The sequence below is a fragment of the Callithrix jacchus genome, chromosome 22 (genome assembly GCF_049354715.1).
Source record: "Callithrix jacchus isolate 240 chromosome 22, calJac240_pri, whole genome shotgun sequence".
Taxonomy (NCBI): domain Eukaryota; kingdom Metazoa; phylum Chordata; class Mammalia; order Primates; family Cebidae; genus Callithrix; species Callithrix jacchus.
The window spans coordinates 9302484-9315743 of NC_133523.1; the positions used below are offsets into that span (position 1 = coordinate 9302484).

Below are 13260 nucleotides of genomic sequence, written 5' to 3' on the forward strand. Positions count from 1 at the left end.
TGGGCCGGTGACACCTGGGAGTCCCTTCCACCTGGTTTGCTCTTGGAAGCTGGGTCCCTCCCCTCTCCCACTTCTTGCATGGGGTTGGGTGGTGTCATTGGTGGCAGCATTGGGCATGGGCAGCCCCTCCCCACGGTGCCACCAAGAGCCCTGCAAGCAGACAGAGGTCACGCTTTAAGCAGATGAGCTTGAATCCCCAGCTGGCTGTGGCACAATGAGGAAGGAAACGTGGGTGGAAACAGGATGCTCTCGCCTGCTCTGCTGGCTGGCCCCGGAACTGGGGGAGGGACTGGGGCTTGGCCACAGGAGACTCAGGAGGCACAGCGGAACTGGGTTGCAGACAGGCTCAGGCTCGGCACAGACAGCGTGGGAGCATGGCAGCCAACCACTCAGGTGAGAAGGCATGATGGCCTATCCAGGGGTCTGCAGATTATTAAAAGGTGGGGGCAGTGGGGGATGGGTATTGGTAAAACCTAGGTTGAGGCTGCTTGTGGTGGCAGGAGCCTGTGGTCCCTGCTAATCAGGAGGCTGAGGCAGGAGGATCGCTTGAGCCCAGGAGTTCAAGCCTGCACTGAGCTGTGATTGCACTTGAGCCTCAGTGACAGCGAGATCCTGTCTCCAGAAAAAAGCGAGGTATAGATGGCACTTCCTCCCTGAGCAGGCTATGGTTGGGAGTGGATAAGCACCTCAGGAGGAGCCTGTCCCCAGAGTGAGCGCCCCTGTGCTGCTGTGCCCTGTGCACTGTGGTGGGCACTGGTGCCAGTAGTGGGTAGGCAGAGCCCTCATCCTCCCAGAGGAGGGAGGTTTTTCTGTCATTAGGTGGAAGCACGATATGGGGGAAAATGCTGCAGGGAAGGCTGCAGGCACACTTTGGGGTGTCTGCAGGCAGGACCACAGTCGTGGGGGAGGGAGCCTCAAGAATGTCAGGGTGTGGCCAAGCATGGTGGATCATGCCTGTAATCCCAGTGCTTTGGGAGGCTGAGGCGGATCACCTGAGGTCATGAGTTCGAGACCAGCCTGAAAAGGAAGTCAGAGGTCAAAGTGGTTCAAACATTGGTTTTGGCGTAGGAAACCAGAGCTAGATAAGTAAGCTCCAAAACCCTAGAGGTGGGTGGGGTAAATGCAAATTTAGCAAATCATTAAACCCTTGGAGGCAACCTTTGTGCCCCCTTGCTGGGATTACCAGCACTGCTCAAGTTTTGCCAGTACAGAAAGGACTTCTAAAAATCCTTAGAAGTCAGAGTGACCAACATGGGGAATCCCCATCTCTACTGAAAATACAAAAATTAGCCAGGCCGGGGGTTGGGGGGGGGCGGTGATGCAGCTACTTGGGAGGTTGAGGCAAGAGAATTCCTTGAACCCGGGAGGCAGAGGTTGCAGGGGGCCAAGATAGCACCACTGCACTCCAGCCTGGCGTCAGAGTGAAACTCTGTCTCAAAAAAAGTCTGGATGGGAAGGTCCCAAGGCACAAGCCTGCAGGAGCAGGCGGGAAGCCAGAGTGGGCCAGTGTGAGGGAGTGAGTCATGGGGCAGAGAGGATGGCATTGGGGAGTGTGGTGAGTGGCAGTGTACCCATGTGATCTTGTGGGGTGAGTCTGGCTCTTTGGCGGCCACTCCACAGCTAAGTGAGCTGGAAGCAAAAGAGGTGGGGACAGGACTCCAGCACTCGCAGGTGCCCTCTGGTGGCCACAGGGAGAAGAGTCTGCGGGTCAGGCAGCACAGATCTGAAGTGAAGCTGGCAGGACTTGCCAGGGCTGGACTTCGGGGAGGAGGTCTCTAGTGGGGCCAGAGATGAGGGTGGCGGGGGAGCTGGGTGGCCACTGGCTTGCCCCAGCTGGTCCACTGGGGCCCAGTGCAGAACCCTGGCTCTGAGTCTGATCCCCTTCCAAGGGGAAAGGACTCGTGTCAGGATCCGTGCCATGGTGGGCATGGGCTCGGGAGGCAGCAGGAGCTGCCTTATGGGAGGTGAGTGCTCAGCTGCTGATACCTTTTGCCCACAGGTGCCAAGGCCTGCCCTGTCAACTTCCTGGTGGCTGCTGACCACATCCTCAATACATTCCAGGGGGACTTCCTGTGGCCCATACTGGTGGTTGAGTTCCTGGTGGCCGTGGCCAGCAATGGCCTGGCCCTGTACCGCTTCAGCACCCTTGAGCAGCGCCCATGGCACCCCGCTGTGGTCTTCTCGGCCCAGCTGGCAGTCAGTGACTTGCTTTGCGCCCTGACGCTGCCACCACTGGCCGCCTACCTCTATCCCCCCAAGCACTGGCGCTACGGGGAGGCCATGTGCCGTCTGGAACGCTTCCTCTTCACCTGCAACCTGCTGGGCAGTGTCATCTTCATCACCTGCATCAGCCTCAACCGCTACGTGGGCATCGTGCACCCCTTCTTCACCCGCAGCTACTTGCGGCCCAAGCACGCCTGGGCCCTGAGTGCCACAGGCTGGGTCCTGGCTGCCCTGCTGGCCGCACCCACGCTCAGCTTCTCCCACCTGAAGAGGCCACAGCAGGGGGTGGGCACCTGCAGCGTGGCCAGGCCCGAGGCCTGCATCAAGTGTCTGGGGACAGCAGACAGCCACCGGCTGGCAGCCTACAGAGCATATAGCCTGGTGCTGGCAGGGCTGGGCTGTGTCCTGCCTCTGCTGCTCACGCTGGCGGCCTATGGTGCCCTCGGACTGGCCGTGCTGCGCAGCACGGGCATGACCGCGGCCGAGAAGCTGCGCGTGGCAGCACTGGTGGCTAGTGGCGTGGCCCTCTACACCAGCTCCTATGTACCCTACCACATCATGCGGGTGCTCAATGTGGAGGCTCGGCGACGCTGGGACAGCCACTGCCCAAATTTTACGGATGTGGGCCAGGCCATGGCGGCCCTGGAGCTGGGGCCCTACGTGGGCTACCAGGCAATGCGAGGCCTCATGCCCCTGGCCTTCTGCATCCACCCACTGCTCTACATGGCCGTGGTGCCCAGCCTCGGCTGTTGCCGCCAACACTGCCCCGGCTACAGAGACAGCCGGAGGCCAGAGGATGGCAAGAGCACCGGCCAAGCCCTGCCCCTGAATGCCACAGCCACTCCTGAACCATCCGAGCCTGTCCCATGAGGTGAGCCTGTGATGTGGCCTGGCTGAAGCCACATTCCAGGTGTCATTCCAAGGTGCCACTTCCCCCAGAAAGCAATGCCTGTGACTGCAGCCAGATTGGGCCTGCTGCAGCCCAGGCGGCAGTCGCCTTTCCCACTCAGAGCGCTGGCCATGGAGACTCTGCAGGGTCAGGGACCAAACCCACACCCAGGGAAGGGGAGGGGCTGGCCCTGCCACAGGACTGGAGATGCAAGAATAAACAGGACGGGGTAGAGAGAGAGGAGCCTTTTTATTGCCCTTGGAGCCCATGCTCTCAGAGGCTGCCTTCTGTCGCCAAGGGTCCTAGGCCGAGCATCCGGTGGCAGCTGGCTTAGTTAGTGGATGGCCTGGGGAAGGCAGGAGGAGGGTGGCATGGTGTGAGACCTTGGGGGGCACCCCAAGACTCCCGACACCCAAGTGGCACCTCGTGGGTGGGAGCAAAGATGGGGTAATACAAGGACAAAGGGGACACAGTCAGATGGCCAGTCTCAAAGCCTGGCCCAAAGTCTGGCAGGGACCCTGGGGCACAAGAGCTGCCACCCAGTACCCCTCTGCCAGGTTTTGGAAAAAGACAAGGACTGTCCCCTCAAAACCAACCTGGGGACTATTAAATTGCTATAGGACTATTGGTTGGCCCCAGGCTCAGTGGCGGTGCTGGGACAAGACAGGGACCCGGGGCAGGGGCAGGGGCAGGGGCAGAGCAGGGGTCGGATCTTACTTGGCCCACTCGACGTTGAGGATGAGGTGGTCATAGCCGAAGCCAGACACTCCAGCGATGGCGCGTGCAGCATCCTCACGGCGGTGGAAGCTGATGAAGGCAAAGCCCTGCAGAGGGGAGGCGTGGGTGGGGTCATCAGGCAAAGCCCTGCCCCACAGCGCCCCCCCCGCCGCCCCCCGTGCCTGCCCACCTACCTTGGACTGGCCAGTGGTCTTGTCCTTAGCTAGGTAGATGCGGGAGATGGAGCCAAAGGGCCGGAAGAGCTCCTGCAGGTCGGTCTCACGCGTGTCCTCTGACAAGTTGGTGACACGGATGGTGGCATTGTCATCGGCTGTGAGGGGAGGTGGCTGTGAGTGGAGTCCCCTGCCTGGCCCTCGTGTGCACCTCGGGGATAATGAGGGATTCTCGGAGGTGCCCACTCACCAGCCCGGTGTCGGGACACCCCTCACCTCTGCGGTTGGGCTGCATGGACTCTCCTCGGCGGCTGGCCCCGTCACGCAGGCTTGGCGGCACGTACTTCCCCGTCTTGTTCTGGGTGGCCTGCACCGGCTCTAGCTCTGCGGACCAACAGACAGCTGAGTTCAACTTCACCCTGGCACAGGCACAGGGACAGAGCTGCCCCAGGAAGCTGGGGCTCCAGTGCTGATCGAGAGCAGGCACTGTCTGCCAAGCCACAGGCAGCCGGTTGGCCAAAGGGACACCAAGGTCACACCCAGAAAGCTGGTACCATTTGAGCTCCCAGCAAGCAACACTAGTGAAGGCAGGGGAGGAAAAGTCCCAACCCCCCTCCTGAGAGGGCAGGGGGTCACAGGGAGAGCAGCCTCACATCTACAGCGATGGCATCATGGGACACACGGGACAGTGCCCAGGTTGCCCTCACATGGCAGGCAACAAGTACACATCCCCACTCACCACCAGCTAATCCCACAGAAGGATTCAGATGGTAGAGTCACAGGCATGTAACACACCACACATACACAAGGGGATGGAGGGGTCAGCACTCTGGAACTGACAGCAGCTCAAGCAGCTCACATCAGGACAGTCACACGGCCACCAGCAGAGTCACAGCTGCCAAGTCGCATATAAACAGGAGATACCTATCTCCCAACCTTACAGGAGATGCAGCCAACTAGGAAGGTAAAAGGCACCTCAAAGAAAGACAGGCACTGTCAAACCCACTGTGCTGTCATGCAGGAGATAACAGGCAATGATCAAGGACCCCCGACACACACCAAGCCCACAACAGCATCCAGCACCCCTGTCCACGCACCTCCGGGCAGCTTCTCCTTCTCGCCAGTGGACAGGCCCAACTGCTCGGCCAGCTCCTTCTGCATGGGCCCCAGCGTGTCCTTGTACGGGCAGCGAGTGGTCCAGTGGTCGCCCTTGCAGATGCGGCAGGACACGATCTTCTGCCCCTTGAGTTTGTTCATGGGGTCCTCCTCCTCCTGGCAGTTCAGGTCCTGGCAGGGGCAGGTTTGGGGGAATTCAAAGAGGTGGCTGAGGCACCCCATTTGCCACCACCCCAGGACCCCAGCCCAGTCTGGTTGCCCTGCTTACCTCCTTGCTGGTGATGAACGTCATAGAGACATCGTCACTGACAGTGGTGGTGGCCACATTGGGCCCTGGGGGGTCAAACTCTGAGTTTCCAAACTTCTTCCAGTTCTGGGCTCAGGGAGGAATGGGGGACAATTGAGGGCAGGGGCAGGCAGGGTTCCACAGTGGGGTGTCCCGGACCTACAGCCTTCCCCGGAGTGTCTGGGCCTTGAACCTCATTTTCATCCTCCTCAACCACTCCCTGAACAGTTCTGTTGACAGTTCCTATTGCCTGAGTCCCCGCCAGGCCTGAGCTCCAGGAGGCAGGGCAGCTGTCAGCATTGGGCCCCAGGTGAGAGCTACACAGCCTGGGGCCTGTTCATGTTGGCGGACAAGCTCCCACTAGGGTTCAATATTCAGGGATGTGAAGGGGCTCCACCCAGACCTCCAGGCCTTTGAGCTACCCAGCCTGAGCCTTGGCTTCCTCCCTTGTAAAACAGGAACCACAAAAGCTTCCTACCTCCCTGGGCTTCTAAGGACATCAAATGAGAAACACCCTGCCAGGTGGCTGGCATGAGGTATGGTACAAACTAAGCGCACAGCAAACTGTCCCAAGTGTATTAATTGATATCACTTCTTCCAGAAACTGCTGTGACCACCTTCTGGCTCCATTCCTCCATTGACAGGCTAAGAGGAATAAAAAATCTAACCACAGCTGGTCGCAGGGGCTCCCTCCTGTAATCCCAGCACTTTGCGAGGTGAAGGTGGAAGCTCTTGAGCCCAGGAACTGGAGACCAGCCTGATCAACATAGAGAAACCTTACCTCTACAAAAACTTAAAATTAGCCCGGTGTGGCGGTGCACACCTGTAACCCCAGCTACTCAGCAGGGTGAGGTGGGAGGATGGCTTGAACCTGGGAGTGTAAGGCTGCAGTAAGCTCTGACTGTGCCACTGCCCTCAAGACTGGGCAACAGGACTGGACCCTGTGTCTTTAAAAAAAAAATAAAAGAATCTAACTTACAATATTTTTAATCTAATTTATTTGATATTACTATCATTCGATATTTATCATCAAACTTTTTTTTTTTTTTTGGTGAGATGCAGTCTCACTCTGTCACCCAGGCTGGAGTGCAATGGTGCAACCTCAGCTAACTGCAACCTCCGTCTCCCAGATTCAAGCAATTCTTCTGCCTTAGCCTGCCCCGTAGCTGGGATTATAGGTGCACACCACCACACATGGCTACTTTCACTGCACCCCTGCCCATCATTGAACATTTTTACTGTGCATCATCATCAACTCCTGTGCCCTGAACTTTTCAAGACCCCATAAGAATACAAGAACCCAAGGCTCAGTTCAGACTCACAACAGGTACAGAGTTAAGTCCCATCTCTTAAAAACAAAGGTCCAGGGAACACAGTTTTCCAATTCCTCTGTGTTATCCCTGGGGAAGGAGGATCTCACCTTCCTCCTTGCGACAGCCTTTGAAGCCTTCCGGGTCTCAATCCTGAAGGTGCGGACAATCTGAGGATGGGAGAGGAGAAGGGTCAGGCTCCTGGAACCAAAGGAGCTCCTTTATCAACCCACTCAACACACCCCAACCTCTTCTGGTCTCAGGGTCCCCAAGGAAAAGGGTCCTCACTCCTTGCCCCCTCCCACCCTCACCTTGAACTTCTTGCCATCCTCATCTATCTTGTACTCCGTCACTGTCTTTATGTTTCCGTTGATGACCTCCTTGGGAGGCGGCAGTGGAGCTGGAGAAGGGGAAAAAGAGCAAGAAACTGAGCCCTGGGTCACGGGCATCAGGAGCGGCACGGCTGGAGGGAGAGGCAGCCCGGAACGGAGTGGCAGTCCTCACTCACCTCCCGGCAGCAGCTCCGGCTCTGGGCTGGTGTCGCCGGTGGCCAGAGGGATCCCTTTGAGGAGCTCGCTGGTGACACATTTGTCTGCGAGAAGCAGCGTGGGGAGAAGGGGTCAGCTCCAGGGGCAGGAGCTCCCCAGCTGAGATGGAAGGGCCTTTGGGATGACGCCTACAGCAAAAGCTGAGAAAGGCAGGCCAAGGGCAGAGGACTGGCCAGGTAGTACACTGGGATGGCCCTGTGGGGACGCGGAGTGGCCAGGATGGGGGAATCCCTCGTAGGAAGGTGGGGGCCACGCCATGAAGCCATCCAGGCGCCAGAGAGAAACAGGAGACAGGAGATTACAATTGTCTCCCTGGAGTAAGGGAACAGCTGGGAGGGCTAGCGCAATGGCATGGGAGGAAGAGGGACCTGCCAAGGAACATCTGGAGTTGGCAACAGGCGAGCCCCAAGGATGAAGGCGCGGGGCAGGGGCTGGCCGTGACGGCGAACACGGTGCCAGTCTGGGAGATGGAAACAGGCAGCAGTGAACCGGCTCGGGCCTGGCCGCGATGACCTGGGGCAAACGGATTCACTTACCGTCCTCTCCCTCCTCTTCCACCTGGTCGGCCCAGCTGGGCTTCGAACTGCGGAAACAAGTGTGTGGGGAGCTAAGATTAAGTCAGCCAGGCCAAGCCCCCGCGGCCTCGGCGCACCCAGGCCCCATAATACTTCCCAGAGCCCTGTAACCGCCTCCCGTACCCGCTTCCGTGATCCCCAACTCACTCAAAATCTCCAGTAGGCATCGCAAAAGGGCTCTCCACGCAGCCCAAGCCCGGGCTAGAGAGCGGAAGTGGGTGTAAAAGGAGACTTCCGGTTCCGCGGACACCGCCTAGTGGGGCCGGCCGCGGCATCCACAGCGACACCTGCGGACGGAGGTGGAGGCGCACGCGGCTGTGTATGCTGCTGGGAGCTGCTGGTACCAGAGCAGGGAGCGCGGAAGGGCGGTGGGGGCGTAGAGGCTGATTTCACTGCTGCTCCTACTACCCTTTAAAAACCAAAATAAGCCGGGCGCGGTGGCTGAAGCCTGTAATCCCAGCACTTTGGGAGGCCGAGACGGACAGATCACGAGGTCAGGAGATCGAGACCATCCTGGCCAACATGGTGAAACCCCGTTTCTAGTAAAACTACAAAAATTAACCGGGTGTGGTAGCATGCACTCGTAGTCCCAGCTACTCCGGAGGCTGAGGCGGGACAATCGCTTAAACCGGGAGGCAGAGGCCGCAGTGAGGCGAGACCGCGTCACTGCATTCCAGTCTGGGCTACAGAGTGAGACTCCATCTCAGAAAAATAAGTTAAAGAAAATGATATAATAACAACAAGGTTCACTGATCGAGTGCTTATTGTATATGAAGCAGGGTGAGGAGGATATTATTGCAATTTTACAGCTCAAGAAACTGAGGCTGAGACTGGGTGAGGTGTCACACGCCTGTAACCCCGCACTTTGAGACTGAGGCATGGGGGTTGCTTGAGGCCAGGAGTTCGAGAGTAGCTAGCCTGGGCAACAGGGTGAGAACCCCACCACCACCACCCCGACACACACCCACCACCATCTCTAAAAAAGAAAAAGAAAGAAAAAACAAAAACAAAAACAAAAAGCCGAGGCTCAGGGAAAACAGTCCTTCTGCAAACTGTTCCTTGCCTTCTTTCCCAATCCCACAGATTCAGATGTCAAGGGGCCCGATGAGCCACTCCTCCTCCTTTTCGTTGTAGTGTTCTTGGCTTTCCGGTATAATTTTGTGCATTTACTTGCTTATTGCTCAGCTCCTTGCTCTAAGAACAACCATCCTCAGCTGGAGTGATTCATGATGACTCCCCAGGAGCAAAAACTGGTTTTCAGCGAGGGGGAAAAAAACTAAGATATTGTGGTCTTCCAAAGCCAGCTCTATCAGACAACATCTTATTCTTTTTTTTTTTTTTTTTTTCAAGACGGGGTTTCACCATGTTGGTCAGGCTGGTCGTGAACTCCCAACCTCAGGTGATCCGCCCAACTTGGCCTCCAAAGTGCTTGGATTACAGGCGTGAGCCACCACGCCTGGCCCCATCTTATTCCTAAGTATTTAGTTTCTGCCTTTAGGGAGATAGTAACTAATTAAACTGAAACTAACTTGGTTGATTTAAATTCAATTTTAGAATAATTTGGGTTTTCTCCTAAGGAGGCTGATAATGAACAACAACAAAAAAAAAAACTGACAATGTGGGGCTCAGTGGCTCACAGCTGTAATCCCAGCACTTTGAGAGGCCAAAGTGGGCAGATCTCTTAAGGTCAGGAGTTCGAGACCAGCCTGGGCAACATGGCAAAATAGAAAAATTAGCTGGGTGTGGTGGCCTGTGCATGTAACCCCAGCACTTCGGGAGGCTGAAGCAGAAGGATCACTTGAGCCTGGAGTTCAAGGCCAGCTTGGCTAACACATAGTGAGACTTCCCATCTCTAAAACAAAACTTTTTAAGAATTAGCTGGTCATACTTCTATGTGCCTGTGACAGTCCCAGCTACTCAGGAGGCTGAGGTAGGAGAATAGCTTGAGCCCAAGGGGTTGAGCCATGATCATGCCACTGCACTTCAGCCTGGGCAACAGAGCAAGACCCTGTCTCAAACACACACACACACACACACACACACAAACTTGTTAGGGAGAATGGCTTGAGAAAAAATAAGACAGGGAAAAAAATTATGCTTTTTATCCTCTGGGGTGTGAGTGAGGAGGTCACTCAAGTGTTTCGAATATCACCAGTGTTTCTTGTGAAAAAAAATATTCTAGAAGCCTGTAGAGAGCTGAGTGGAAGGGAAAACAGTAGCTGGAGAGCAGGAAAGAGAGGCCTCTGCAGCCTTTCAAGAGGGTGGCCTGGCTATATCAGTGAAAATATGACGCTGGTCTGAAGGGCTGATAAACATTTGTACAAGCTTAGTCAAACGTACTCTGAACAACAAAAAATCCAAACAACCTAGCAGATTGGGCAAAGCTTTAAAAATTCAGTATCACCCAGTGGTAGTAAAGATGTCATAGGGAAACAGGACAGGCACGGTGGCTCACACCCGTAATCCCAAGACTTCAGAAGGCCGAGGCTGCTGAATCACCTGAGGTCAGGAGTTCGAGACCAGCTTGGACAACATGGTGAAACCCCATCTCTACTAAAAATACAAAAATTAGCTGGGCGTGGTGGCGGGTGCCTGTAATCCCAGCTGCTCAGGAGGCTGAGTCAGAAGGATCATGGGCTAGGCGCAGTGGCTCACTCCTGTAATCCCAGCACTTTGGGAGGCCGAGGCGGGTGGATCAAGGGGTCAGGAGATCAAGACTATCCTGGCTAACATGGTGAAACCCCGTCTCTATTAAAAATACAAAAAATTAGCCGGGGGGAGGGGGTGGTGGCACGTGCCTCTAGTCCCATCTACTCAGGAGGCTAAGGCAGGAGAATCACTTGAACCTGGGAGGCAGAGGTTGCAGTGAGTTGAGATCGTGCCACTGCACTCCAGACTGGCAGACAGAGTCTGTCTCAAGAAAAAAAAAAAGAATTGCTTGAACCTTGGAGGTGCAGTGAGGTGAGATTGCACCACTGCACTCCAGCCTGGTCAACAAGAGCAAAACTTCATCTCAAAAATAAATACCTATGTAAGACATTATAGGGAAACAGATGCTCACACATAATGTTAGTGCATGAGATCATGTAAGTTTTTTGGATGGAATCTTGACATCTAATAAAACTTTTTACTTTTTTTTTGAGACAGGTCTGGCTCTGTTGCACAAGCTGGAGTGCAATGGTGCAATCATAGCTCACTGTAGCCGCCATCTCTTGGGTTCAAGCAATCCTCCTACAGGAGCCTTCCACAGAGCTGGGACTACAAGCATGTGCCACCATGCCTGGCTAATTTTTATGTTTCTTGTAGTGATGTGGTCTCATGACATTGCCCAGTCTGGTCTTGAACTCCTGGGCTCAAGCAATTCTCCTGCCTTGGCCTCCCCAAGTGCTGGGATTACAGGCACATGGTACCTTGCCTGGCCTGCATCTACTAAAACTTAAAATGCTCATATGGGCTGGGCACAGTGGCTTATGCCTATAATCCCAGCACTTTGGGAGGCCGAGGCAAGTGGATCGGGAGGTCAAGATATCGAGACAATCCTGGCCAACATGGTGAAACCCCGTCTCTACTAAAAATACAAAAATTAGCTGAGTGTAGTGGCGGGTGATTCTAGTCCCAGCTAGTTGGGAGGTTGAGGCAGGAGAACCGCCTGAACCCAGGAGGCGGAGGTGGTAAGTTGAGTCACGCCACTGCCCTCCAGTCTGGCGACAGACCAAGACTCCATCTCAAAAAAAGTTTTAAAGTACGTATGAATTTTCCTTTGAACCAGCTAATAATTCCCGCTGTGAACAAACTTGTAAATGTATGCAAAGACATGAGAGTAAAATGTCCATGCAGTATTGTTTATGATACAAAAACTGCAAACACTTGTCCACCCATCCATAGGAATAGAGGCAGTTATGCTATGCCATAATCTATAAATTGCTATTTGATCTTTAAGGAGGTAGATCCATTTGTGCTCATGCAAAAAACAACCATCAAGATAAAAAGAGGAAGCAAAGGCTGGGTGCAGTGGCTTACGTCTGTAATCCCAGCACTTTGGGATGCTGAGGTGGGTGGATCACGAGGTCAGGAGTTCAAGACCAGCCCCTGCCCAACATGGTGAGACCCTGTCTTTACTAAAAATACAAAAAAAAAAAATTAGGCATGCTGGCAGGCACCTGTAATCCCAGCTACTCAGGAGGCTGAGGGAGGAGAATCCCTTGAACCCAGGAGGCGGAGGTTACAGTGAGACAAGATCATGCCACTGCACTCCAGCCTGAGGCAACAGAGAGAGGCTCCATCTCAAAAAAAAAGAGAGGAAGTGACATATAAAATGGCATATATTATAGGAACCAATTCGTGTAAATTTGTAATAGCACATAGATATGCAGATACATGCAAATATGCAAATCATTTCCTGGAAAGAAAGAATAAGAACTTGTTGATGAGGAATGCTTTGGAAAGAAGGCACCAAGAAAGGAAAGATTATTTTTGGACATGAATATATAATATGGATTTATGTAATAGGTGTGAGATGTAACATCTATTTCTTGGCCAGGCACTGTCAACTCATGCCTATAATCTCAGCATTTGTGGGAGGCCAAGGCGGGAGTGTTTCTTGAGCCCAGGAGTTCAAGACCAGACTGGGCAATGTCATGAGACCCCATCACTACATACAAAAAAATAGCTCGGTATAGTATTGCATGCCTGTAGTACCAGCTACCTGGGATGCTGAGGTGGGAGGACTGTTTGAGCCAAGGAGGTTGAGGCTGCAGTGAGCTCTTACTGTGCCATTACACTCTGGATTTGGTGACAGAGCAAAAACCTTGTCTCTGAAAAAGGAGGAGACTGGGCACAGTGGCTTATGCCTGTAATCCCAGCACTTCAGGAGGCCAAGGTGGGCAGATCACCTCAAATCAGGAGCTTGAGAACAGCCTGGCAAACACAGTGAAAACCCACCTTTAGTAAAAATACAAACATTAGCTGAGCATGGTGGCATGTGCCTGTAATCCCAGCTACTCAGGAAGCTGAGGCAGGAGAATTGCTGGAGCCCGGGAGGCGGAGACTGCAGTGAGCCGAGTGCTGCATTTATAGGCATGAGCCGCCGTGCTTGGCCACATCAAGGTTTGGGTGCAAGAGTACATCTGGTTATAGACTGCAGAAGCGTAATCCCCTAACCTCATTAGATGTTATTTTATATGTAGAAAAAGGCCTGGACCAGGGTCTTGCTCTATCACCCAGGCTGGAGTGCAGTGGCGCCATCACAGATCACTGCAGCCTCAACCTTTCCAGGCTAAGGTAATCCTCTCACCCTGGTCACCCAAAATTCTGGGATCACAGGCATGAGCCACCGCCCAGATTCATTTAAGGAATACAGTGACTCGGGCAAGAGACAGGTGCCCTGTGCTCTATCCTGTTTTGTCTTCACAGCCTCTTTCTGG

General features: G+C 54.4%; 2 protein-coding genes across 2 annotated transcripts; one reads left to right on the forward strand and one right to left on the reverse strand.

The window, feature by feature from the left end:
* The first annotated feature begins 173 nt into the window (after positions 1-173).
* On the forward strand, positions 174-3723 carry P2RY11 (purinergic receptor P2Y11). Its single transcript, NM_001204433.1, is given in 2 exon segments — positions 174-393; positions 2000-3723. Coding segments are annotated over 2 exon segments (1113 nt in total). The 5' UTR covers positions 174-374; the 3' UTR covers positions 3094-3723.
* EIF3G (eukaryotic translation initiation factor 3 subunit G) lies at positions 3343-8047 on the reverse strand. The gene is made up of 11 exons (XM_035284041.3): positions 7985-8047; positions 7799-7845; positions 7223-7306; positions 7026-7114; positions 6825-6884; positions 5387-5491; positions 5100-5289; positions 4279-4386; positions 4024-4160; positions 3830-3936; positions 3343-3458 (listed from the first exon to the last, which is right to left on the reverse strand). The coding sequence occupies exons 1-11, from the start codon at positions 8002-8004 to the stop codon at positions 3443-3445; spliced, it is 963 nt and encodes a 320-aa protein (XP_035139932.2). The 5' UTR covers positions 8005-8047; the 3' UTR covers positions 3343-3442.
* Positions 8048-13260: the final 5213 nt, after the last annotated feature.

Bases quoted from the DNA above. Each gene is read 5' to 3' on its own strand.
- EIF3G (XM_035284041.3), bottom strand. From the start codon at position 8,004: ATGCCTACTGGAGATTTTGA. The intron at 7,846-7,984 runs GTGAGTTGGGGA...TTGTTTCCGCAG, and splicing joins ATGCCTACTGGAGATTTTGA to TTCGAAGCCCAGCTGGGCCG. The intron at 7,115-7,222 runs GTGAGTGAGGAC...CCCCTTCTCCAG, and splicing joins GCCGGAGCTGCTGCCGGGAG to CTCCACTGCCGCCTCCCAAG.